This window comes from Pelmatolapia mariae, linkage group LG17 (genome assembly GCF_036321145.2).
Source record: "Pelmatolapia mariae isolate MD_Pm_ZW linkage group LG17, Pm_UMD_F_2, whole genome shotgun sequence".
NCBI classification, from domain to species: Eukaryota; Metazoa; Chordata; class Actinopteri; order Cichliformes; family Cichlidae; genus Pelmatolapia; species Pelmatolapia mariae.
In genome coordinates this window covers 12,351,825-12,377,870 of record NC_086242.1, presented here as the reverse complement: position 1 = coordinate 12,377,870, position 26,046 = coordinate 12,351,825, and the positions used below count along the sequence as shown (strand labels likewise).

The 26,046-nt window shown below is 39.4% G+C and overlaps 2 protein-coding genes across 4 annotated transcripts in view; both read right to left on the bottom strand.

The window, feature by feature from the left end:
* iqsec3a (IQ motif and Sec7 domain ArfGEF 3a) overlaps positions 1 to 5,383 on the bottom strand; it is a 121,448-nt gene extending 116,065 nt beyond the window's left edge. Inside the window, exon 1 of one of the 3 annotated variants that reach the window (XM_063500387.1) lies at positions 4,524 to 5,383. In XM_063500387.1, the coding sequence (XP_063356457.1) occupies positions 4,524 to 5,125 (602 nt within the window). In that variant the 5' untranslated portion in view covers positions 5,126 to 5,383. The remainder of the gene's footprint in view (positions 1 to 4,523) is intronic. The other 2 variants (XM_063500386.1, XM_063500388.1) reach the window with 2 other exon arrangements.
* A 17,909-nt stretch (positions 5,384 to 23,292) lies between these two features.
* Positions 23,293 to 24,985, bottom strand: tnni1d (troponin I, skeletal, slow d). The gene is made up of 6 exons (XM_063500497.1): positions 24,965 to 24,985; positions 24,548 to 24,589; positions 24,150 to 24,281; positions 23,973 to 24,062; positions 23,505 to 23,687; positions 23,293 to 23,394 (listed from the first exon to the last, which is right to left on the bottom strand). The coding sequence occupies exons 1-6, from the start codon at positions 24,983 to 24,985 to the stop codon at positions 23,293 to 23,295; spliced, it is 570 nt and encodes a 189-aa protein (XP_063356567.1).
* Between the last annotated feature and the right edge of the window lie 1,061 nt (positions 24,986 to 26,046).

Sequence of the window (26,046 nt, the reverse complement as noted above, 5' to 3'; positions counted from 1 at the left end):
GTAAAGTCATGATGAAGAATATTATTTGGAGAAAAGGCAGACAATAAATTTTGATAAAAGCAAAAGTCTAGCCTTAGAATAGAGATTTAATAGGATCAAGGCTAGCGGGCCTTTAAAGTGATGGCTTAGGTGTTAGAGCATGAACTGTCAAGCTCCAGGCTCATTGATCTGAGAGCATCAGAACAAGGAGCCGACGCGGCATCCAGCAGGAACACGGCGGGGTTACTCTAATGTATGCTACAATGTATTTGTGAGTGTATGTGTGTTCACTGAAATCCCGATCTAGAAGAGTTATGTGAAACGGTCGCAGGCAGGAAATGGCATGTGAAATGTCATACATTCTGCTCTCCAGTTGGTGCAGGCCCGGTAGGAGGGAAAACGAGGGCACGGTGGGTGCAGAGGGAGTTGCAGCCAATGTGGAAAAACATGCAGGCTGCCATGTGGCATGTCAGGGTTTTATCTGCATTAGTGAGCATTTTGTGTGTAAAGGCGAGAGGCCTATTATATCTGTAAGAGTGTGTGGGAGGTACAAAAAACGGTAGAGAAGCACCTGGAGCTAAGTGAGAACTCAGGGATTTCCACCTCAGTCGCCCCTATGAACACAAACGCACCACCTCGCCTACTCTTAATGTCACTCTCCTCGATTCCCTCCTGAACATACGTTTTAACACACACACACACACACACACACACACACACACACACATACTTGGCAGCCCCTATACAGAGCAGGCAGGGTGAACTGAAGTCTCCAGTCCAGTCAGGAGATGGTTTAAGTGGTGGAGAGCCTGATGGTTTGAGGACTGGTCTGAATACTGATTCAGACTGCAGAGGTGGCTCCTGAAGCATAAGCTGCTGATTAAGGGGGAAACGGGAAGTGGGGAGGGGAATGATGATATGAAGGCATGTGGAGAAGAGGAAATTTAAGAGAGGGAGTTTGAATGAAGGGTGGGAAAAGACAAGCAGACGGACAGCTGAGAATGGAAAAGAAGTAATGAGGAAGGAGTCAAAGATTGGGAGAATATGAACAATGGAAGCCGAGAAAGTTGGAGGCGCAGTTGACGGAGAAAGGGTGACAAGGAAAGAGGTGTAGCCAGGATTGCTGCGTTTAGATCACACAGGCCCTTTATGAATCTGCCTCAGACTGAGTAACACAATTGCAACACTTCAGACTATCTTTCTGAGAAGTTACTAGAAACAACTTTTCAGCCAAGTTCAACGCTCAAAGCTGAAAACAGCCTCGATTCGCAGTGCTAAAATAATGAAGGAGGCGAGAAATGCATGATGGGAGCAAGCAAGCATTTAATTTTTAATTTAGAGCTTTGCAAATGGATTTTCTGCTGTCTTTTAATCAAACAAAAACACCTAGTTGAGCTGGGAAAATGGCGGCTAAGCTGGAAATCCATTACATCTCAATAGTCAGGAATTATTTGTTTAATTCTGCAGTTAATGAACCTCTTGATGCTATTTGGGTTATTTTTCCTGAGATTTCTATGCATCTGTTTTGTGCAACTGTGCAAAATACGTGCATGTAAATATTTATGTCAAAAGACATACTGAGATACCGTGAAAATCCCTCCACATCAGCACTTTTGACTGCTAATTTCAGCTTGTTTCTTTGGGAAGCATACCTAAATGTATGCTTTTATAAATAAAACATGTTCATTGTTTTCACTGATCAATAGGCATGTGAACTTTGGGGAAATATATTTATTTGCTTTCTTTCCGAGAGTTAGATAAGATCAATACCACGCTCATAATGTAAAGCTACTGCAAGCAGTGGGGCAAATCTGAGTTAGCAGTATCACTGAAAACAGCAGAAGACAGACACCCTAGCGATGTCAGGAAGAAAGCCTGTACCCTGTTCTTTTGCTTAAGGGTGTGGCGGGCTTCCCTCATCATTTATTTTCCACAGACTTCTCAGGAGAAGCCACTTGTTACACAGCATTTACTGTGTGATAGGAATAACCAGAAGTCACTGACCAGCAAATAGAATAGATAAATATACAGGCACATTTACATGCACGGCTTATTAGGATGCTCGCAATGTGTCCCTGTCACCCTCCCATTACTCGAAATGTATCTATTCTCCTGCAGCAGTGACAGCGCAACGACTCACAATCTTGCCTGACCGGGATCAATGCTCTAAGTGGAAATTACGATGCTGCTTCACGTCTCGCGCATTTTATGTATCACCGCTTTTACATTAACGATGGGATATTGTACCATACGCTCTTTTGAATTCTGTCCCTCTCTTCATCTCTCTGTCTTGTTGTTCATCACCCTAGTGGAACTGTCAGGGGGCATGGTTACTGAATCAACAAATGAACCTACTTACTGAATCACATGCATTGTGTACAGTTCATACTGTGTGGGTTTGTGTGTTGCTGATTTTTTTTTTGTGTGTGTGTTTGCATGTGTGTGTACCATTCCTGCCCTGCACTCTTTAGAAATTGCGACTTAATGGCATGATGAATCAATCTGGATTAACAGAAACAATGCAAATGCAGCCAAGTGGAGCAGATGGGGCTCAGTGCAGTGCGCTGTTTCTGTAACTGTGCGGATCTGGAAGAGTCAATTCATGTGACCTTGATTGCAGGAGGCAAACAACATCAGCAGCACGGACACCTCTGAAGCGACTCCAGCGCTTTTTAAATGCGAAAGGTTTGCAGGTTTTATTGTTTTACAACACTGAATCAAAGGGGATTTTTGTAATGCCGATCAGAATATGCCATGTGAGCCCTGCAGAACCTGTGAGCTCGAATGTATGCTGTAAATGACAAAAAGGTACTGGGAAAAAATGATGCAGTTGCACCATACCTGGAATTTTGTGGAGGATTTGTTATCCAGCAAGAAGGTGACACAGAGGAGAAACTTTAAGATGCACAGAAATGGCATAAAAACAGTTGAAATGGTCAAACTAGTAATCTATTCAAGAATGAATGGCCTTACTCGCAATAGAAAACTGTAAGATTTACGTGCATACTAACACTCATCAGTCTTCTCTGTACATTTTAACTAAAGCTGCATAAAAGGAGGTCACAGACAATATGTATTTATTATACCTTTATCCATCATATGTATTGATTCATTTCTGATATAAGACATGTAAATATTTGATCCTTATTGACCTTTTACCGCCGTCCAAAATTTCACCTAATGCAGACAGTGTTTATTTTCATTTATTAATTTTTGCTCCGTTAATGTATTTGTTGGTGAAAAGTGCTTGCAGAGCCAACGCTTGTGTCTTTGTGTAGGTTATAAGCAATTTACTGTCAAGTAAGACAAAGACAAGTAGTAAATAATCAATGTGTAGAGAAATAGCTGCTGATGATTTACATTTTGGTTTATATGTTTTATTCGCGGTAAAGATGCCCGTAATTGCAACACTTCTATAAAAAGCAGAAAATTCAGCTTCAATCTGACGTGGCTGTTAGGCGATTTATAAACAGCCCCAAAATGTCTTTCTATCTTTGCTTTTATTCCTGCCAGATTGCTCCTCTTGTGTGTTTCCGTTTCTGTCTTAATGAGGAATATGCTGTTTTTACCCACAGCCTGCACTATCAAAGTTCCATGTAGGTGTGTTCCAAGCAAAATTGCTGACATTTCGTCTCAGAGTCAGTGATGTGCCTTTAGGAGTTGCTTGATGTTTTAAGATGGGTGTTTACGATGTCACCAGGCACTCCTGGCACCTGTGAAACTGCTACCTCAGCCGTGCCTAAAAACAGATGCATTTTAACAGATGCATTCTACAGTCAGAATGTGGAAACACGAGGGGGCACAGGAAAACAGAGCGCTGTAACCTCATCTCAAAGAGAACAGCTTTTGTACAGTGTAAAAAGAAAAAAAACGTCCTTTCCACTGTTGACCACAAAGGTGGTCACGTTCTACCTTGGTGCAAAATTAACCCGAAGTTAAAATGCCAGTCTCGGTCCTCGAAATCAATGTCCATTAAGTATTCATTTGATCTAATGGGACCGTGACTGAGTGAACAATGTGAAAATACAGGAGGAACTTGAATGAGAAAACTAGGCCTCAGCTTGAAAGCGGGATGTTAAGTAAGTCAAAGTGAAATCACATGGAGTCCAGCACTGAGCTCATACAGACACTGTGGTCTGTTATAGTGTGTGCGTGCACTGACTTGACATGATGGCTACTTAGGAAGGGACTCTATATATGCTATATTTAGACTGGAAAAACGGCAATAAAATAGGTAACGTCACAGTAATGTAATATGTAGAACAAATTACTCAGGTCACTGAATCTCATGAGAGGCAAGAAAGTCTGCAGATCTGGGGAAGTAGTGTCACCTGTTTGACACACAGAACAGTTTCTGTCATTTTAATTAAAGGTCATTTGGGAAAAGGCACATGGCTACACTTGCGTCAGGTAAAGGCGCTAAAAACAGAAGATGATTGGCTCTGATCCCAATATTTTTATTATCATCATCATTATTATTAATGTTCCTTTTTCGTTGAAAGGGAACTTTTTTATGCAGTGCACGCAGCACGAAAGCTACTTACTCCGCTTTCCTGGCCAGACCCACTGAACGGCAGAGAGTGGTTGGAGTCTGCGGAACAAGCGACTTGCAGCAGGGGCTCCTCTTGTCCTCCTCGGCGGAGTCGGGGCTGGCTTGGCTCGCTTTGGGCGACTGCGGCGAGGTGGGAACGAGCTGCAGCTGCTGTGGGTGGTGGGAAGACGGTGCAGGAGGAGTCGGGTGCTGCTGCTGCTGCTGAGGCTGAGGCTGGGCCGACAGACCGGTAATCTGCTGATGCTGCTGCTGCTGGGGTGGTGGTGGCTGCTGATGATGCGCCTGCTGGCCGAGATGAGCCGCAGCTTTGTTGCTCCCCGGGTGTTGGTGAAGGTGGGCCGGCGCCTGGGGACTGGCGCTGCGGTGAGTCGGGTGGTGGTGGTGGTGGTGATGGTGGTGCTGAGAGGGCTGCTGGACGTAGTGATGGGGGTCCCGCAACTGTCGGTTCTCTCCGATCAGGTCCTCCACCTTCCGCTCGAGTTCGTCGATGCGCTGGCGCTGCGTTTGGATCAGGCTTTGCTGGTTCTGGACGATAGTGGTGAGCTCCTTCAGATAAAGAACGGCTTTCATTGGATTATCCAGCAGGCTCTCCATTACTGACTGTAGCTGTGGCAACGCGCCCGGCTATGTTGACTTCTCCTTTAGCTGGTTCTGGAGCGGTGATCGGTCGATGGGGCCTCTGAACAGTGCGTAACCGGGATGCTGTGGCGGCAGTCTGACGCCTCTACGTTCTGGTGAGGTTGAGTCTCTCTCTCGCTCTCTCCCTGTCTCTCTCCCCACCCCCCTCTCTCTTTCTCTCTCTCAGTACTTTGCAAGGAAACCAGAAATGGTGCTGATGCAAGGGGGGATCAGCATCACCGGAGTGCGGAGGCGGGGCCGTAGTGGACCAGTGATGTCAACACGCAGGGCAAATAATCTAGCAGCTTTCACGTTTAACGTGAAAGCTGCTGCCCAACCCACAGGCAACAGTCCAGTCAGTTATTTATTTATTTATTTATTTTATTTATTTATTTTTTTTTTTTTTGGGGGGGGGGGGGGGGGAACTATAATGCCCCTCTAACGTGGAACCACCTCTTGTTGCATATCATTAGCTTATAGTCTTTTATCTCCTTGTCTGTGCTTTGTCCCATTTGTGATTCGTTTGTTTCTTGTTTCTTTCTCCCTTATTCTGTGTTTTCTACTCTCTCCCCACGTTTTCCTCCCTTTCTTTTCTTTCCTTTCTCTTCTCTTCTTTTCTCTTTCTCCTCAATGTCAACCAGCTGTTACAAATGGCTACACCTCCCTGAAAAGGGAGTTTTTCCTCCATACTTTCACGAAGTGTTTGCTCTAAGGGAGAAATTGCTTGGTTATTGGGGTTTTCTCCAGAAATAGGGTCTTACCTTGCAGTATAAAGTGCCTTTATATTATATATAAGCAAAACTGAACTGAATTGAAATAATACTGAACGTTAAGACAACCGTTCACACTCACGCCCACACCTGACATCTGTTTCATAATGACATACATGTCTTTGGGCTGTAGGAGGACAGCAGAGCACCCAGAGAAGAAAAAAAAAACCCAAGCAGGCACGGAGGGAAAATGCAAACTCCACACAGAAAGGCCCCAGCCAACCAGAAGGTTTGAACCCAGAACCTTCTTGCTAGAAAATAACAATGGTAAACACTGCACAACTATGCTACCCAGAAATTAAACATAGATCTTCAATTTAAACCAATTAGTGTATTCCATTTCAGCTCTATTTTGAAAATTGAGCCTTTTCTTTCCATGAGAGATTGCAAAATTGTTACTTATGCCCTTGTTTCCTCTCGCTTGGACTACTGTAATTCACTTTATGCTGGTCTCAGTCAGTCCGCTCTGTCCCCTCTCCAACTTGTCTGAAATGCTGCTGCTGGGCTCCTCACAGGCACCTGAAAAAGAGATTATATTACACCTGTTTTACCTTCTCCCCACTGGTTGCTAGTGAGCTTTAGAAACAGTTTCAAGATCTTCCTGTTTGTCTACAAAGCCCTTCGTGGTATTATTTCTTCCTCCATCTCTGATCTTTGAAATCAGGTAATATTTTATCATAATAAAAGCTGGGAGTTGCTGGATGTTTCGACGTCAGCATTTGAATTAGATGCAATTCCCTGCTCACCATATGAATGTGTGATGTGATTAGTATCGCTCATGGTGATGTTTTTGTCACACAGCAGTCTTTGTGTTTTAGATGGTGGCTTTTTTTTGGGGGGGGGGGTCCTCTGCTGGGTTGCAAAAGAAAGGCACAGTGGAGGATGTAATAGCTTCCTCCACATGCTCCTCACTTAGCAGCACAGTGATGATTTGATGAAATATTCATGTTCACCACTTTTTTGTTTTTATGCAAACAAATCTGAAGGTTTGTGGAGAAAAAAAAACTACTCTTCCCCTGCTGTGTAGATGGCAATGACCCCCCCTGAATTGGATCAGGAGACGTAGGCTGATTTTCACTCTCTGTCTTGCTCAGTCTTTGAAAAGAAAAAAAAAACTGTCAACAAAGCAGTTAGCATACAGGCAGAGCAAGGAAGGGAAATGCAGTTTTTAAACTTGTGGAGGTGATTCCTGGCACATATTAAAATGCATCTCACTGAGAGTGTCTTCGGGCGGTATTCAGGAGTTGCATTTAATCATTGCATTTTCATTCACTGAAAATGTGTAGGCAAACTTACTGTAAAGTTTTTTATGGCCTAATTAGTTTTTTTCTAGGACAAAACATTTGTCAAAATCTCAATTGTTTGTTAATCGAATACAGACGGTTCTTTATTAATCAGTTGAAGGTTTTATAATTCACCTCATTATTGACACCTATTCCTCTGCTGGAAGTCTTGCAGTGCCCCCTTCCACACTCAGCAGCTCTGTGATGTGATGTACTTTCTTGAACTTGATAAGATCAGCTATTCTCTCCAAGGCAAATCCCAAAAGTTCTTGGTTAAGTGGCAGCTCTTCCTGACCTAATTTAGTTCATTATAACCCCCATCTCATGACAGTGACCCTGTTCTAACTCTAACCCTAATCTTTTGTCCATCCTGTATTTATTGACCCTTTCTTAAACGTTATTTATTTATTTATTCATCAATTTTTTTCTTTCTTTTTAATTTGTCTCTGTGCAGTTGTTGTTGTTTTTTTGCTTTCTTTATTAGACTTATGCTAAATTAAAGAGAAGATTTAATATGCTCTATTAAAGGTTCTTTTATTTCTTGGTTTGTGAGAAAGACTTTTTACTATGTCAAACCATGTCTCGTCTTTTGTTCCCTCAATAAATATGTTGAAGAAAACAAAAAAACTCAATTGTTTATTCATTAATCACTTTTTATACACTATATTGCCCAAAGTGTTCACTTGTCTGCCTTAAAAATGCATATGAAATTGAGTGACGTCCTATTTTCTGACTATTCTTCCAGAAGAAAGTGTGGGGTCAGACACTGGCTTGCAGTCTCTACTCTAATTCATCCCAGAGGTCAGGACTCCATGCAGGCCGGCCAAGCTCTTTCCACCAAACCATTTCATTCATGTCTTTATGGACCTTGCTTTGTGCACTGGTGAGCAGTCATGTTGGAACAGGAAAAGACCGTCCAAAAAACTGTTCCCACAGAGGTGGGAGCATCAAATTGTCCAAAATGTCTTGGTATGCTGAAGCATTAAGAGTTCAAGCCAACTCCTGTAAAACAACCCCATGCTACAATCCCCCTCCACCAAATGTTATACTTGGCACAATACAGTCATGTTTCCCTGGCAACTGCCAAACCCAGACTCATCCATCAGGTTACCAGGAAGAGAAGCTTGATTCGTCACTCCAGAGCATCTCATGTCTCCACTGCACTAGATCCTATAGGCAGCATGCTTTAAACCACTGCATTTTGTGCTGTTTGCGCTTGGTGATGTTAGGCTGTATGCAGCTTGAGCAAATCTGAAGGCCACATAATGTTCAAAGGTCTGTAGCTATTGAGTTGCCGTCGTCATCAATAACTTCCACTTGGTTATAATAGCATTAACAGCTGACTGTGGAATATTTAGTAGGAAGGTAATTTTACGAATGACTTGTTGCACAGGCGGCATCCTATCACAGTACCGAATTCACTGAACTCCTGAGCACCACCCACTCTTTCACAAATGGTTGCAGAAGTGTGTCACAAAGTGTGTGAGACACTCACCTGTACAGGAGCGGCAATAACGATATGGTGTGATTAATGCTTTTTATGAGATCAGAGGAAAAAGTGAACTAGGCTCTTTTTTTGTCTCACAAAGCCATTTTAAACATTTGATTAAACGTTAGTGAAACAGCTTAGGGAGAAATATAAGTATCGTATGACCTTGAGACAGTGAAATATTATTACTGTAGTGGTGAGCCAGTGTGGGTGCAGCCAGGCCCTTCCTTCCATATGGCTGCTTTACAAGCTGCATGAAGTGAAAAATGGCTTTCGCGCCTGACCAGCGACACATGGCTGAATAGAGCCAAAAATGAGTTTTGTGGCTGGATTGTAAAAAGGGAAATAGTGCCAGTAGTGACTTTGGAGCTGGGCTGACATCTGCATGGTGCAGCCCCCTATACTTATTACGGACTCTCTGCTGGAAGAGGTGCAACCCACCTTTAACACCAATTATCTCACAGAGCAGTCTGAGGCCTGAGAGGGTTGCACATCCTTGATCTGAAGCGACAAGGACGGGACACAAAGTGTGACATGAATAATCAAGTTACCCTCCATCGACAGATGAGGAAATGCTACGTGCCTTTAAAAAAAATTGACAAAAGATGGATAAAAAAAACATCTCTGAACATCCCATTTTTAAACCCCATACAGGCATCAGGAGATCACTGATTGCAATTCCCAGTTCAAATTTCACATTAATAAAAGAGAAAAGTTTAAAAGTTGGTTGGCATTGTTAAAGTTTTGCCCCCTCATCGGATCCTCCTCCAGAACATCTAATTTCAAAGCTGCGTTATATCAATATAGGCTTACTCCCCAGAGTCCTGATGTGTCTCGGGTTTGTTGCTAAGTTGAAAGTAGACCAGCTGTATTCTCTCTCATTATTCAGCAGCATTTGATGCAGAGTCTAGCAGATGGAGACAAACTGTTGTGAACCCAAAGCAAGATTCAGAGAAACTTTTTTATCTGTGTAAAAAAAAAGTGTCATGCAAGGACTCTTCGTTGGTTTGAATAGCCATGTCACTCAGCACCTACATACATATTTAAAAAGTTTCTCCTTCAAGTAATGCCCCATCCCCTCCCCCTCCCCCCAACATCACTGCAGCATTAACAATGATTTCTTACTCTTCCCTGATCTCCAGACTCCACAATGAAGGAAAGCTGCTCTATTCTTCTGCTCTTTTTGGGGCAGGGCTTCTCATTAACACTGATAAATGGCTTGTTGCGTGCACTTGACTTGAGTCTGAATATGTGTGATTTTGCACCTCAAGATGACTTGGCATGAAATGTTTCAGAGAAAAAAAACACATTAAAGAAGGAATGAATTATCAAAATGGAGCTTTCATTGGCTTGGTGTGCTCGTAAATTATACCACAGAGGCAATTTCACATTGTAAATACCTGATAAAAAGAGGAAAGTTAAATCCTAATGGAGTGAAGAAAAGAATGAAACATTTTTCAAGGACTTTAGAGCATTAACGACATTAAAAGATGCGATAAGAGCAACCGACACGATAAAGCAATTAACGTCAGGTAGAGATTAATTACTGGCAATGATGCACTTCATTAGTGACGCTTTGCGGTGGTGCCAGTACAGATGAGCAAGTCAGCAAGTCACTGACACTATGAGCATCTGGTAAGAACACCACATTTAAAGGGATTGTTTAGTATTCACACACAGTGCACCTGCCTACAACAGTTAAAGGGTCTTAATTTCAACGTGAATATTATTACAGGAAAACTTTGGGCTCTAAAGGTCATCCTTAGCATAAACAAAACCAAGAGTCAAAAGCAATGCAAGCTGCTGTGAAGCACTACTTAGGCGCAGCAGGGCATGGAGTAGATTTCTAATGTCAGTATGTTAATATTCTAAAAAAAACAATGTTATGCTAATGATTAGCGGATATAATGTTTACCCTGTATACAACCTGAGGCAAGTCAGTGTGGTAACATTTGCTAATTAGCACTAAACATAGTGCAGCTGAAGCTGATGGGAATGTTATTCATCTGATTAAAACCAAAGTAGCAACAACATCAAATATGGATGTCAGGAGACACAATAAGATAATAGAAAAATTAGAAAGAGGTATTACGGAAATAGTTTATATTAAGGGGTAGAGGTGAGCACACATTATGCAGATCTTATCTTCCCAAATTAGGAACATAGTGAAATTCTGCACTACAATTGTGCAGCTTGACTGGGGATTTGGAAGGGCATAACCAATGGTGGCAAAGAGAAGACAGTCAGGTCACTGTGCCTCCAAAGTGCCTTTCCAAAATATAATAATGTACCACTGTAATACACAAAGTGTGTCTGTCTATCAGCTCCTACACGATCAAGAGTTGAGCACACAGGTACATCATAGGTCCCTAAAGGTTCTTATCCAAATCAGACTGTTCCATCATGTTGCCTAGAAACCATCTACCTAGCAGAGGGCAAAAATTACATGTTTTCTAGTATTTAGACTATATCTATAAAACCTTGTTAAAGAATTGTGTCATTGCAACATCATTGTTTTTTGATTACAAAACCATCCCATTTATTCCACAAAACTTCAGTTATGCATCTTTCTGTATTATGAGGTTGCCATGCGATAACCTTGCAATGAGTAGAAATTGCTTGTTTTTTGCCTTTGTGCAACTACAGCAGTAGGATCATATCATTTTAATTATTTATTCACAAAATCTCAGGCTGTGTAAAATGCAAATAAACAAAAGGAACAGTTTGCATTTCTCATAAGCCCAAATTTTGGGGCTCTTCTGTGTTCAGTGTAGAAAATAGAAAACATCAAATGCTTAAACTGACATATTTTAATGTTGGGTCATTTTGAATTTGCAATAACATTTGAAAAAAAGACTAAATAAGAAAGGGTAAAAAAAAAAAAGCTGGAAAAACAAGTGGTACTAAAAATAAACAGCTGGCACATTTTGCAATTATTTAGGTTAATTGGCAAAAAAGAACATCTCAGGAAGGGAGAATCTGCGAAACTCTGCATCTAAAAATTGTGAAACAATTTCAGAAAAACATTCCTCAAAGTAAAACACTTTTTATTACATGTCAGGCATCAAAATATTCAGAGAATCAAAATCAATATTGATTGACTGTCAACAGGCACGATTCCTACATGAAAATCATTGCATGGGATCAGGAACACAGTTCACTGAGCCATGCATAAATGCATGTTAAAGCCCTATCATGGAGAAAAAAGAACCCATACATTAGCACAATCTAAGAAGGCCCTGTGGCAACTTTTTTGAAATTTGTTGCTGCCATAAAACTCAGAATAACTGATTTTTATTTCGTGATTTTCATAAACTGGTGCATTTTTTGTTTAATAATTTGATATGTTTTCTATTGTTAATCAAATGTGGGTTCATGAGATTTCTGTTTTTACTGACATTTTGTGCAGGATTCAAACTTTCTGCAATTCAATTTGTGCATGATGTGTTATACTGTCATCATATGCCCTAGGAACCACGTAGTAATGAGCTATAATTACCATTTTTTTTATTTATGCACCTCATAAAAGCATTGTATCATTTTCACTTCATGGCCAACAGAATGAACAGGACAAATAGGATTGCACTATGATTGCACATTATTCTAGTATATAAAATATAATAATTGCATGCAATGGTATAAAATTGTAGAGATCACCAAAAGGCATTTCATTTCAGCCTGATGGGAATGTGAAAGATTTAAACATAGAGTTAATTATTTTAAGTAATTTAACTTCAGGACAAGTGTCTAAAGAAACAGCTGTATAAACAAATATGTAACATATAATACAACGTGTGTGTAAATGGATAGTATTGTTAATGTTATCCATCCTCACAAAACTGAAACTAACAAACCTATTAGATAAGCAGAGGTGTATGGTTCATTGAGAAAAATAATACAATATAACAGTCAAAACAGAAATTGCAGTTATCACTCTCAATCCATAGATGTGAACCTCTGCAAAACATAGGATTTTATCATTTATAAGATGTTTACAAAAGTAAACTAGAATAAGGTCACAAAGTCACATAATATGCAATATTACCAAATATTCTACTAAATATTTCCACAGTCAACTGTTAGTGGTATTATGATAAAGTGGAAGCTATTGGGAACGACTGCACTTCAGCTACAAAGTGGTAGGCCAAATAAAATCACAGGTGGGCATGTGCTTAGACACGTAGTGCACACAGGTCACCAACTTTCTGCAGAGTCAGTCGTGACAGACCTCTAAACTTAATGTGGCCTTCAGATCAGCTCAAGAACAGTGCGTAGTAAGCTTTATGGAATGGGTGCAGCCAAGGCTTACATCACCAAGCGCAATGCCAAGCCTTGGATGCAGTGGTGTAAAGCAAACTGCCACTGGACTCTAGAGCAGTGGAGATGTATTCTCCAGACTGACGAATCATGTTTCTCCATTTCACAATCCAAAGAATTAGTCTGGGTTTGATGGTTGCCATGAGAACAGTACTTGTCTGATTGCACTGTTCCAAGTATAAAGTTTGGTGTATGGTGTGGGGTTGTTTTTAGGAGTTGGCGCAGCCCCTTAGTTCCAGTGAAAGGAATTCAGCATGCTTCAGCATACCAAGACATTTTGGATAATTTCTTGCTGTCAGAATCATGGGAACAGTTTTTTTTTAATGATCCTTTCCTGTTCCTACATGATTCTCCAAAGGGCACAAAGCAAGGTCCATAGAGACATGGATGAGCGAGTTTGATGTGGAAAAACCTGACTGGCCTGCACAGAGTCCTGACCTCAACCCGATAGAGCACATTTTGAAGTGAGTGGAGACAGTGAGACAGCCCTTATCGCCCAAGATCAGAGTCTAACCTCGGAAATGTAAGTCTGGAAGAATGGTCAAAAATTCCAGTAAACACACTCCTAAACCTTGTGGAAAAGCCTTACCAGAGGAGTTGAAGCTGGGATAGCTGACATCATATGAAACCCTTTGGACTAAGAATGAGATCCCACTCATATAGTGTACATGTGAAGGCAGAAGAGCCAACACTTTTGTCAATATAGAAAAATTAGATTAAAGATCAGTGATTTTTAACAACAACCAGTAATTTATGTAAGTAAATTATGCAGTTATTTATTTAAGGCTCAAATGAAAGGATGGTAGGCAGGATAGGATGATAGGAAATGAAGAGTTAAAGTGAGAAATGAAAGGCCTCAACTTGAAAAACAGACCCTACAACTTTTCCATAGCATGGCAGTCGATGAAGTTGATGTGGCCGTGCTGATAATGTTAGATGAACAGTTTGGATCATCTGTCATCTGTATTAAAATTTCAGGTACAGAGGTATTTCAGTGGATAATTAAGACTGACAATGCTGAGTAAAAGCCAGGGGGTGTTAAAGGTGTTAAAGTTATTACAATTCATCGTGAAGAACAAAATAATGTTTACAGCACATTTACTGGCATAATTGTCAGAATGCGTCACTCAGAAAAGTTCATTACGTTTGGTGCATTGTTTTAATTTTGTTGCCACCTGCTTTTTGCATTCATTTTTGCTTGCCACCCAGGTTTAGCAGTGAGCAGAGAGATTACAATTTTAGATTTTTCACTCATTTTTATTCTGCTTTTAATTGTTATTTTCACTTCAGTCTAGTTTCACTCTGTTTCCAGAGTTAGTTTGCTTTTTTCCACATTTTTTTAAGGTTATAGGATATATTAACCTTGCCTTGATCAAGCCAGAATCAGCACTAAATGCAGCCAGAGGAAGCAATACATATAAATAATAGCAAGGTGCCCTAAAGATCAATACCTGGCAGGCAGAACAAACTCCTAACATCTAACCATACCATTGCTACCCACAGTTCCCAACTTCATGAAACCCAACAGTCCTACAAGGTCTCCAAAACTAACAGCAATCAGGATGAAGAATAAACAGTCATGCTTTGTGAAGTACAGCAAGCAGTGAACAGGCTGAATAGTGATTGGTCACCTGGTTGCAATGGAATTCAAGTAGAACCCCTCAAGCATAGAGGGTCAGGTCAGTCTGCAGAGTCTTATTTAACATCTGCTCAAAAGTGTGGGACTCTGAACAATGGCCAAATCTGTAGAGTGAATTGACTGTAACCTGTGAAAAAGTAAACAACCTTATGTGAGAACTACAAAGCAATACGGTTAATAAGCCAATCAAGTAAAATTCTACTAGAGGTCACAAGCCAGTGACTGCAACAGCATGCTCCTGGTGATTCCAAAACGTAGCAGAAGTAACACTGAACAAACTCTCACCTTGGCAGAGAAACATATGAAAGGGAAGGCAGAACTGATTACAAGTAGGCACATGATCACACACAGCTCCAAGTGCTTTTCAAGGTCTTGGACCACTGGAGCTTCCCAAAAACCTTGGCAATCTTAGTGTCATGAAAATAGTAGAGCTGTTTAGCAGCACTGTATCCTATCAGACTTATTTAACATTTGCTTGAGTAGGAGTGCTCTTCAGAGGGCACCTGTTCAGCAACTTCCACTTTGCTGATGACATTGCCTTTATTCCAGGGACATCAACTAAATTGCAGCACCAGCTGAAATCAGTTTGCTTAGTCGGTACTGGACATGACATGGAAATAAGCAAGTCAACAGCAAAGCTAATGTTCACCAGCAAAGAATGTGAGCTCTTAAATATCAAGCTGAATGGAAACGTCCTCGAACAAATGACTTACTTCATATATTTGACATCATGCTTAATACAGAACAACTCCAATGATAGTGGCATAAAAAGAAGAATTACTAAAGCATGTAAAGAGTGTTTAAAGTGAGAACCCAAATGCAGGACGCAAAGGCTGAGATCAAAAATAAAAAGTGAGCCATTTATGGCTGATAAAGATCTACGCTAAAATCCAAGACAGAAGGAAACCAAAGTCCAAGAAACAAAGTAACTCTATCCAGGCAGCACAGAGAAACACACACGGGAAGCAGGGAGGCACAACGCAAGAATGTTTAAATGAAAGTCTGGGGTGTATATACAGTATGCAAGGGGAGTGGAAACAGCAGGGAAACAAGAAACATGTAAAAATAATCAACATTCAGCAAGACAAGAAATTAAACTAGAAATAAGACCCCTAAGTCAAGAGAGCCAAAAAAACCCAATCATTATGGAAAGAGACAAGACCCGAACACACATAATCTTGACACAGAAAGATACAAGAGGAAAGGCTAGAAAAATGAGAAACAATTACACAAAATGATCCAAACTACAATACTAATAAATATTACAACTAGATAGCAACTGAAACAAAGAACTAAAGGGACAGAAAGGAATATGACAATCGAATATAATTGACATACAAACCAAGAGCCAAATAGCATTTTAAATAAAAGTCCACAAAAATTCTGGGGCTAGGACCCAGGATTATGACAAATAAATATGGCAGTTGGTGTGTGGATCTTTCTGTCTAGCTCTACTGCTACTACAAGAGTAGCAAACGATAATTTCTATTTTAAATCCCTATTTAAGAATATTTTTAAAAACTAATGGGAAACTGATTTGAGGAAAACCAATTCCAGACCCAAATTAGCCAAATATTTTAAGAAAGATTTCCACCTCTTCAGAGTGTGTTAGACATTCTGTGGTGCAGTTTGTAGTTGTACATCATCTTTATTGGTCTAAGGACAAATCAAAAATCCAGACACACCTTGATCATCCATGTGACCAATGCAGAGGGCTCCAGCTATACTTTTACATACGTTTTGATTATGTCCAAAGCTATATATCATTTGAAAATGCATTTTTGAGACTTTCTCTAAAATATATGGCCAAATGGTACATTCATCTCTGCTGATTTCACTTTTTTTTTCTTTTTTTTTTTTTTTTACATATTTCTCTTAGTGAGCATGATGCTTGTGATTTCCTTGTCTTCGTTTCTCTATTGCCCAGAAGGCTCATACTTTCTAAATAGAAGGATTCTCTGCCCACCATTTTTTGCCACTGGAAGAAAGGTAATGCCTCATTTTCATCTAGAAAAAATTATATATCATTAGAGGATCTTTTGGGAAATTGTATGTTACCTGGCAACCATTCACATCCTTTGTCGAAAGCATGGCAGCTGTCGTTATTAACACATAACTGTAATGTTATTAGAGTACTGAATGCATATGGGGAAAAAAAATGACAATTTATTTTTATATATGATTGAGTAAATATGTTAATGATGTCTGACTATGTTCATGTCCTTGATCTGCAATTCTAGGGGTAGAGTGGGAGACGTTTATAAATGGGTTCAAACTGGTTTATGAAGGTCGGTATTATATTTTTCTGGCACGAAATACAATTTAAAAAAATGACCTTGATAAAATAATGTCAATGCTTATATCTACGTTTTTATATTAAGATTGCCTTGTTTGAGCCACATATGCGTCTTTTTATTGTCTGCTGTTTTTGGTATTTCTATGGATATCACCCTTTATCTTTTACAGTTTCCTTTTAAAGAATGCAGCAACTCAGCCAAAAACATTAGGAATGATCATAGTAACAATGACTACTTATCGAAATTTATGGCAGTTTCTGGAGTAGTTCGATATTTTATTCCAGATGATGCAGGCTGATAAAGCAACACCGCCACCCGAAGAGCAGCCATGCTGGGGAGCAGAGTGAGGGCAGAAATACTGCAGACTCTTTCTATAAAGTGCACTGCTGAGGTGAGTCTAGGTAAAATCCATTATTCTTTATTGATTCTCCAAGTATCTCTACACGGAGGAGGAGATGGAGATAAAAGAGGAGCAGATGAGTAACAGAGGGAGTTTTAAGCTTTGTTACAAGTGAGATGTGGGTTATAAAAAAAAAGGGGGGGGGGGAGGCTGGGATTTAATGTTCTTAATATTTTGTAGATTCAGTTTAGTCAGCAGTTTTATTTAGTCCCAGAGCTGTCAGGGGTTTCTAAAATATGGAACAACTTATTTTAATACCCACAGAGACCTCTTGAGGTTTTGGAAAACAATAGCTTACACAATGTTTGGTACTGTTGCAAGAAAAAAGAGAAAGTTTGAACTGCCCTTTTCCAGCATTTTTCATCCAAAAATATCTATTAATAATGTGAGACAGGCTGTTCACACGGTTGCTCCAAGGAGACCTGAGGCAATGCAGAGTCAGCCTGTGAAGTTTCTCCCTGTGTGTCACAGGGATTTGAATCCAGCAGCAAATGTCAGGTTTCCCAGAGATTTCCATTCATTTTAAAATGTCTCAAATAAAGTTGACACTTTATTACTTAAAATTAAATAAAACTCAATTAAACCAATATATTTTATCAGAACTGTCTCCTTAAGTTAAATAGTAGATACTCCAATTTTAGTTGTAGGCCTTTCGAAAGCTTCCACCTGATTAAAAGAAGAGGAATCTATATTGGCTGCATGTTGTTGACTCCTGGCCAGCTTTGGTGTCCAAAACCAATACCCATCAGCCCCTTCTCCCTCCCTATTGGCTCACAGGAGATCGATAGTGAGAAGGCAGCAAGGCCACAGGCACGGATTGTAGATGAACCTAACCCATTACAAGTGACAGGAGGAAAAGTGAGGATGTGCTGGATGTACAATGGCTGCTTATATTTAGTGGAGATAATATGTTCTGAAGGTCTTTCTTAATAAGTCCCTGAAAACATATCGCATTGTGTGGCACTGTAAATCTTTGGTGGGACAGATAAGGATTTTTTTTCTTTAGAAATATATAAAGAAAGCAATTCCAAGAGTCCATTAAAAGGTGTATTAATTCTGCATGTCGCAGAAGAGAAAAAGTGTGCAGCTGCTTCAGATATTGACTCACTTTCCTCAGTGATTTTTTTTCTCGTTGTGCGGTGAATATATAACAGGAACGAAGACAGACCAAAGCACACCAAGGGTGTGGTGGTCGAGGCATGGCCTGCTGTGAACAACAGCTGAAGGTGATGAAACAGCCCTGAAACAGCTTTATAGAAGATGAAATAAATACATAACATACTCAGATGTGACAAAAGGCTTCTCACTCTTGTCTCTCTAATGTCTCCCTTCTGAAACCTCATGAAATATTTAAGCATTCATAAAAACATTTAAAGAAAATCAATGTGGACTAACTTTAACTTTTCTTCTATATATTAAAAGGAAAGCATGATAAACTGCCCAACTTTACAGCAGACATAAACATGTTTACAGCCTGGTTCATAACTAGTTTTTTTTGTCTATAGACAATATTACTTATTCATGAAGGGTGAATTTATGAAACACACCTGTAAACTTTACTAAGCTTTGAATTTACTGACAGTTGCCTTCCGAAGCATAGCTGAATGATAGGCATTACCTCGGCTAATAGTGCTCTTAGTGCCTTTTGTAGCTTTTTAATCCAACTGGCTGACATATAACATGGCTTTTCATATGGTTATTTCTAAAAACAAAACTAAATATGGTCACTTCCGAGTCAAAAAACAATGGAAATGGCCATAAAGCTCAAACTGAGGCCTGCAAATCCATAAACTAATAGACAAAAAGCTATATCTATCTTTGATACACAGTCTGCAAGTTGTTCTCATCAATGCAGTGCTTTAACCTCTTTTGTTTTTTCACAGTTAAGTACCCATAAATGTTTTTTTATTTATTTATAATACTTTAGCATATGAAAACTTTGACTCAGTGACGACAAGATGGCCAGGTCCTATATCCTTAATACTTTTTTTGACTGAGGGGAACACGGTGCAGTTTGCCCAAGTATGTGTGTGTATTTTTATGTCCATTTAAACCCTTGAATTCACAAGTTTAATTCTACATTAAAGCTGCTTTTCTGTGTCATTACCTCCAAATATAGACTATCGTTTAGAAAAGAAACAGGATTTGCCTCAAGCTGCTTATTTGACACATCACCCCAGGAAGCTATGAATATATACAGCTTCTAGTTAGTGCAGCAGAAGACCAGAAGCTAAAGAAATGGGCTTTACATAAAGGAAGGTTGCTAGTTTGCCGCCCTCAAAGTAATGGGAGAAAGTTGAAATGGTGATTTAAATGAATAAAAATGTATTAAAAACACTTTTTTGCTTTGCTATGAGTAAATGTTGCAACCCTAAATTCAGTGAATGACTGATAACTTTGTATGTAAAATGTTTACACTTTGGGGCCACTTAAGGCACAAAACACAAGACAACCTTATGAGAAAGGCAAACTGATAACCTTGAGATAAATACAGTAAAAACAAATAAAACCAAAAAGGCAGGTTTTCCCTGATTTAAGGCTGTATTAGACAGACAAATATCTGGCGTTACGTCGCATTGTGAGAGAGGCTTTAAGGCCTGCCCTTTAAAAGTTTCACTAACAAAATTGGCCTGGAACAAAAGGAAAGGACAGAGTTGACCTACATCTATCAATCCACCAATCCCTATCCTGTCTTAAAGACCTCATAGTATTATAACAGCCCACTTCTCTCTCAGGCTGCTGATTTATTTGTGATTCCTATGGTATTTAAAATTTATATATGCAGTGCAGCCTATGATTTGCTATCATTGTGCAGTCTACTTACGTAAAGCTTGATGCTGTGCCCAAGTTTATTAAATCCAAGTTGCACAGTTTGATTTGGAATAAGTGAAATCTCAGAGCCTGTAGGCATTTCTACTCCTCCAAAGGTTTTGTGTTCCTCATAAAACTTTCCAGATCATTGTCTTTCTTCATTAGTTTAACTGTTACCCAGCTAACCAGCTTCACACCAGGTGGATAGTGCACTTTATTGAGTTATTAAGTGCAACTTTATAACTCACCTCCATGCTTCCTATTTCCAAAGCATCTGCACATTCTTACAGTCTTTCAACCACAGTTCAGTATAAGCTACCGCTGTTTTATTAAAACCTGCTTGCCTGTGACCGTCCTCCCCATTGTCTGGATTGTTTGTCTGATTCTTTCTGTCCCAGAGTTCCAGACTGTCGCCTTGCTTATTGATCACAGTGCCTTCAATTCAGCCTGCTCTCACTGACTTTTTGCATTTTGTTCTTCTTTCCAGTTATTGAGTAGTTGCAACAAGGTACTGGCTGATAATATAATTTCATGATGTTTTATCTTTAGTACAAAGTGCTTTTCCATGGCCTGTGGGCTGAATGTGCCATACCGCTGAAAGAAACTTAGACAAGACTTCATACAAAGAACTGAGCCTGAGAGTCTCTGTCATAGGGCAGTGTGTCTAATCACCAGACCACCCTCTGTTACTGTCAACCCACCCCTGGTCCCTGCAGCAATAAATGCAACGCTTGTGCTTTATGTTGAAGATTAATGGCATCAATCATACCTCCTCATCAGGCCACACGCACATACACATTGCAGACACTGTAATCAGCACTGGCATTTTATTTTTTATTTTTTTTGCAGATCAACGCTCATTTTTTCTTTTCCTTTGGGTTATTCTGTGAGTGAAATGAACTGGCACTGCTTAGAGCCACAAGAGTAATTATTTATTGTCAGGCTCTGCTACTTCCATCTTAGAACTTACGAACTGTCTTTTACTCTGTAGAAGAACATGTGAAATAGTGGGAAGTTTCTTTAAGTTAGGTAGTTTCATTGACGTAATCCAGAATCACAGAGATCTGAGCCATGGGCAGGACCTGAGCCGCATACCCCAAAGACATGGAATGAGGATAGACTAGTCATGATTAGTCTAAGCTTATTCCTGGCACCACCCATCGGTAACACTTTAGAAAAGCGGTCCCCAACCCCCGGGCCACGGTACCAGTCTGTGAGTCGTTTGGTACCGGGCTGCGAGAGTTGAGGCTCGGGTGTGAAATTTATGGTTTTCAGGGTTTTTGTTGTTTTTTATCGTTATTTTTTTAATCGTTTTTATCATTAACTCAGTTTCCCTGGGTCTTTTCCCATCTGTTATGAATAAATCTTCTTTTTTGGTACCGGTACTGGTTTTATTTTGTTGTATTTATCCGTGACACCTTAAAAGCCAGCAAAAAAGGTTGGGGACCGCTACTTTAGAATAAAATTAATATCATGTATAGGTGACATCAATTATATTATATATTAATTATATATTAGTGCTAATAGTACTTTTTAAGCTTTCTGCATTGTATTTATTAACTGTATTAAGCCTTTAATGTACATGATATTCACCAGTTGTTTACAAACCTTATTAACAATAATCTGGATTTTTGAATGAGAATATGTCAATGTAGTTTCAAGTAAATTTTCAAAGCAGTAATTACTTTTCCCAGCAGTGGATTTATTAATGCTGTTGTGAGCTGCCACCAAGTGGCGCTGATAATGAAGTGCAAGCAGCACAAACGTGCTAACATGAGCCATGACTAATGCTTGGATGATTTCAAAAGTGCTCAGAAAGCTTTCTGACCTTTGCACTTAACAGTCATCATTATGTGGTGCTGACAAGTTGGGTGTCAGATCATATCTGGAACATTTGTGGTATATGAAAATAGGCACTATCTGTTCCTTTACATATACAGAGAATTTAAGCCTGTTTGTTTTGTTTGTTAATTTGTTTGATTTTTATTTATTATTAATATTATAAGATTGGTTTAAATGTAGAAACCATTATAAAACAGCTCTTTAACAACAGAAAGTGTGATTTTTTTATTTATTTTTTTATCAGCCGTCCTTTACATGCAACACTGATATGCTGCGTGCAGGCCTATCAGCTTTATTTAAAACACACACAGATGTTTCTAGTCCATAAAAGTATAAAACAGACTCACCACTTCCAGAAGTCATGAAACTATTGCTGGTGTTACTGTCACGCCTCAGATAACAATGTCTGGCTTTCAGCAACCAGACATCCCAGTCAAACAAAGAAGCAGTGCATGAATGCATGAAATGTCTAGGATGACAGTGTTAGTGGTCTTCTGAAGCTTTCTGGAGCTTTGATTTATAGAAGATGACATCATGGCTGAATATACTTTGTCAAAGTCTAAGGTGGAACATGTGCTGGAAAGCCTCTTTGTTTTACTTCTGCCATTAAACTGCTTTAAATGTTACTTGTCATAATGAATCCCTGTTAAACTTGCTTTTTTAAATTATTAAATGCTACTGTATGTCGAAAGCAAAATTATTTCCAATTTGAAAAAACTATTTTAAAAAAGGAGCCTTTTTAAAAAAAATTTTATTCATTTGCTTTGAGTTTACTTTAAACACAATCTTTTGCTTTCACACAAGGTCTATTTAAAACACTGAAACAGATACACAGAATGCAACTGCCACCTGTTGTTCCCCCTCCCTTCACTTTTCATCTTTCTTTTTTAATCCATCAACAGCCAAGCTGCTTGCCGTCCTTTGACGTGCCACACATAATCCTTCTGGTGCCAATAAAATGAAACACGATAAAGTCAAGTACAGATATGGAACATCACAGATGGAAACAATATGTGTTCATTTAAATCCTCTTTAATTGTCTTAAGGTGACATAACAAAACAAAATATTCTTTGGTAACAAAAAAAAACATGGGCTTCTACACTTTTATTTTACACTTTAAGTGCCTTGAGTCGTTACACTGAGTGACTATCAGGTAAAATGCAGCACAGGTGGGATTTATACTTGCTTTTACCTCAAACTAAACTCCAGCAGCTTTCGGGTCAATTTGTCTCCCGTTAGGTATTCCACTTTTTCTGTCTAGACAGCTTAACTTTTCCTGCTTTTAGAGGTGATCTCACTGTGCTCCGCCGCCTGTGTCGAACATCTTCTTACGGCCCTCCATACCTGACATGGCCTCCACATTCTTACGCCAGTCGCCTACTTCACTGGTAAGCACCTGAGAATGAAGAGAACCGGGAAAAAATAAATAAAAATCAGAAAAAATGTTTTGATACTGAGAAACACAAGAGATTAGGAGCTAAGATGTGAGAGTGGTGATTCTGGTACCTTGTCCTGTTTCACATCCTCTTTCTTCACAGACTTGAGGTTGGCTCTGAGGTCCATTGAACCTTTGTGTTTGGAGCCCAGGAGGGCTCTCATCATCTCGTCTGCTGACACCCTCACTTTTCGCAGGGCAGGCTTTTTGAACTTGCCCCCAAGGTCCTGTACCTTCAGCTTCAGCTCATGGATCTAAAGCATTATGACGCAAAATGTATGAAAAAAAACAGAAACAGGAAAAAAAGCTCACTTTGTCTCCTTATTCTTTAGTTATTAGGAGAGTACATAGTGTAAAAGTGCTGCAATAATATTTCAGGAATGTCTTTCTGTTATATTGGCCGGCCTGTTCTGGCTTGACCTAAATATACAGTTAATAGAGAATTTAACCCCCGATTTCAATGCAGACATTTGTTCAAATTATTGTTATTTTACAGATATAAAGGATATGCAGAGGTCTGGAGGATAAAAGAGACTTACATCTTTGTTATGCTTGCTCACTTTGGATTCACAGTCATATCTCTCCTCATCCACAATATCAATTTTTGTATGAAGCTGCTTGCACAGTTCCTAAAAGATCAGATGTTGATAACATATTATTATTATTATATTTTCTTCTTTACAAAAGCTGGTCTTTTGTGGCTTTAGAGAGCTTACTTGTAGTTCTTGCAGGGACTTTCCAGACAGTTGCAACGGAGGCAACTTTTCTCCTAAATAGCGTACTTTCTCCTCCTCCCTCTCTTGCCTCTCCTTCTCCAAATCCTCACAGGCTCTTGTGAGGAGCAGCATCTGATTGGACACAAATGGGTATCAATCACAGGACGAGGAAATTTTAGTCTGACCGTGACAAAAATGATAATTTATGTTGGTGTTCATAAACAGTATGTATTATGTTATATGGCAGTGAGTCAGGTGTGCACCAGGAGTTAATGAAACTTGCAGCATGTGCATGGCTCGTCATATTGTTCTTATATAAAATAGTATTAAATTAATATCAAGTTTTGTTGTCATGGGGATATATAGCAAACAAAAAAAGGTGTGTAAAGGCAACTCACTTTGAGGGAGAGCTTGCGAGAAGCCGAAATCTTCGACTTCGGCTGTGGAGAAAGCCAAAGCACAATCAGCTCAGTGATTCTAAATCAAATATTGATTATTTAGGTCTGTAAGGTGATATTTACAGTGTCCAGTACAGTAAATAAAAGGCTAACAAAGTACACTGTATCTTTCAACTAAAATTAAACATTGCACATTGTATGGAAAGACCTGCGAGTGTCAAACTTGACTCCACTTACTGCAGTCACACATAAAAAGATAACGCTTTATTATTAGGATGAAGTCAAGGGGAAAGCTCTCAGGGATGCAGATAACAATTCTGACAGATAACCACTGCCACATCTTTGCCATGTGTGCAAGGACAATGTGTCCCCTGTCCATGCATGGAGGATTAACACTGTGGAATATAGCTGGCTCACCTTTTCCCCTCTGGGATTCATCGCTCTGGATCTGTCGTGCTCCTGAAACAGCAAGCAGGAACAGATGAAGACGATGATCTTAAAGGCAATGGCAGGTTTACATGAGTGCATTATCTATTCTTATCCTTTTAGGAAGCGAGCACAACTTTCCCTTAAAAAACAGTTTCACAAATATGAATCATACAGCAGGCATAAAAGGAATTTTCTTACCTCACTTCAACTTCTTGAGCAGAAACAAACACATGGAAGAAAAGAAAGTTTGTATAAGTGACGTTTTGGTGTAATATGTCATGCCATTAAACTACACTGAAAATTGACCATGTATAGCAACCAGAGAAATTTACTCCATCATGTTGATCGTCATCCCAAATATTTATTTTTTCATTCTGTATTTTTTACAGTTTAACTAATGACAGCTGAGCAGATTTGTTAAGCGAGTACATCAGCTACAACATTTGTTCTGACAAAAAAAAGCGAAGCCAGACAGCAGCAGTTGCACAGAGATTTTTAAGATCAGCTCTTTGACAGCATTTATGTACAAGTATGTACAAATTACTATATTGTACAGCTTTAACCAAAACAACTCTGTCTAAGCACTGTCTTATTGTCTACAACATCTATTTATTTTTTTTATTTTCTGTTCTAAACTTGTAAGAAAATTAAAATTATATTAGTACCTTCTTATTAGACACTCTGGCAATATTCTGAGAAACCTTAACTAGGTAAAACACACAAAACAGCATCTGTTCTTTTACCTGTAAATGAGCGTCTCTGGAGGTGAAGAGAGTCAAACAGCAGCTGCTGAAGACAATGGGCAGCTTTTTATGTGGGGTCGATGGCGAGTGGACAGCAGATATAACGTCTGGTCCCAAGAATGTGCTGGCAAGAGACCAAGCATTAAATATCACCTCCCCTGACACTGACAACAGAAGGAAAGTGTAATAATAAATCCGTAGCATTGCCTTAATGGTATTGTCTAGAGATCAGCATTTGAAATGTTATCATTTTTCCCAATTAGAATAATTGGAAAAATACACAAGCTGATATATTAGTAACAAATATTGACATTATTGTATGTTCTC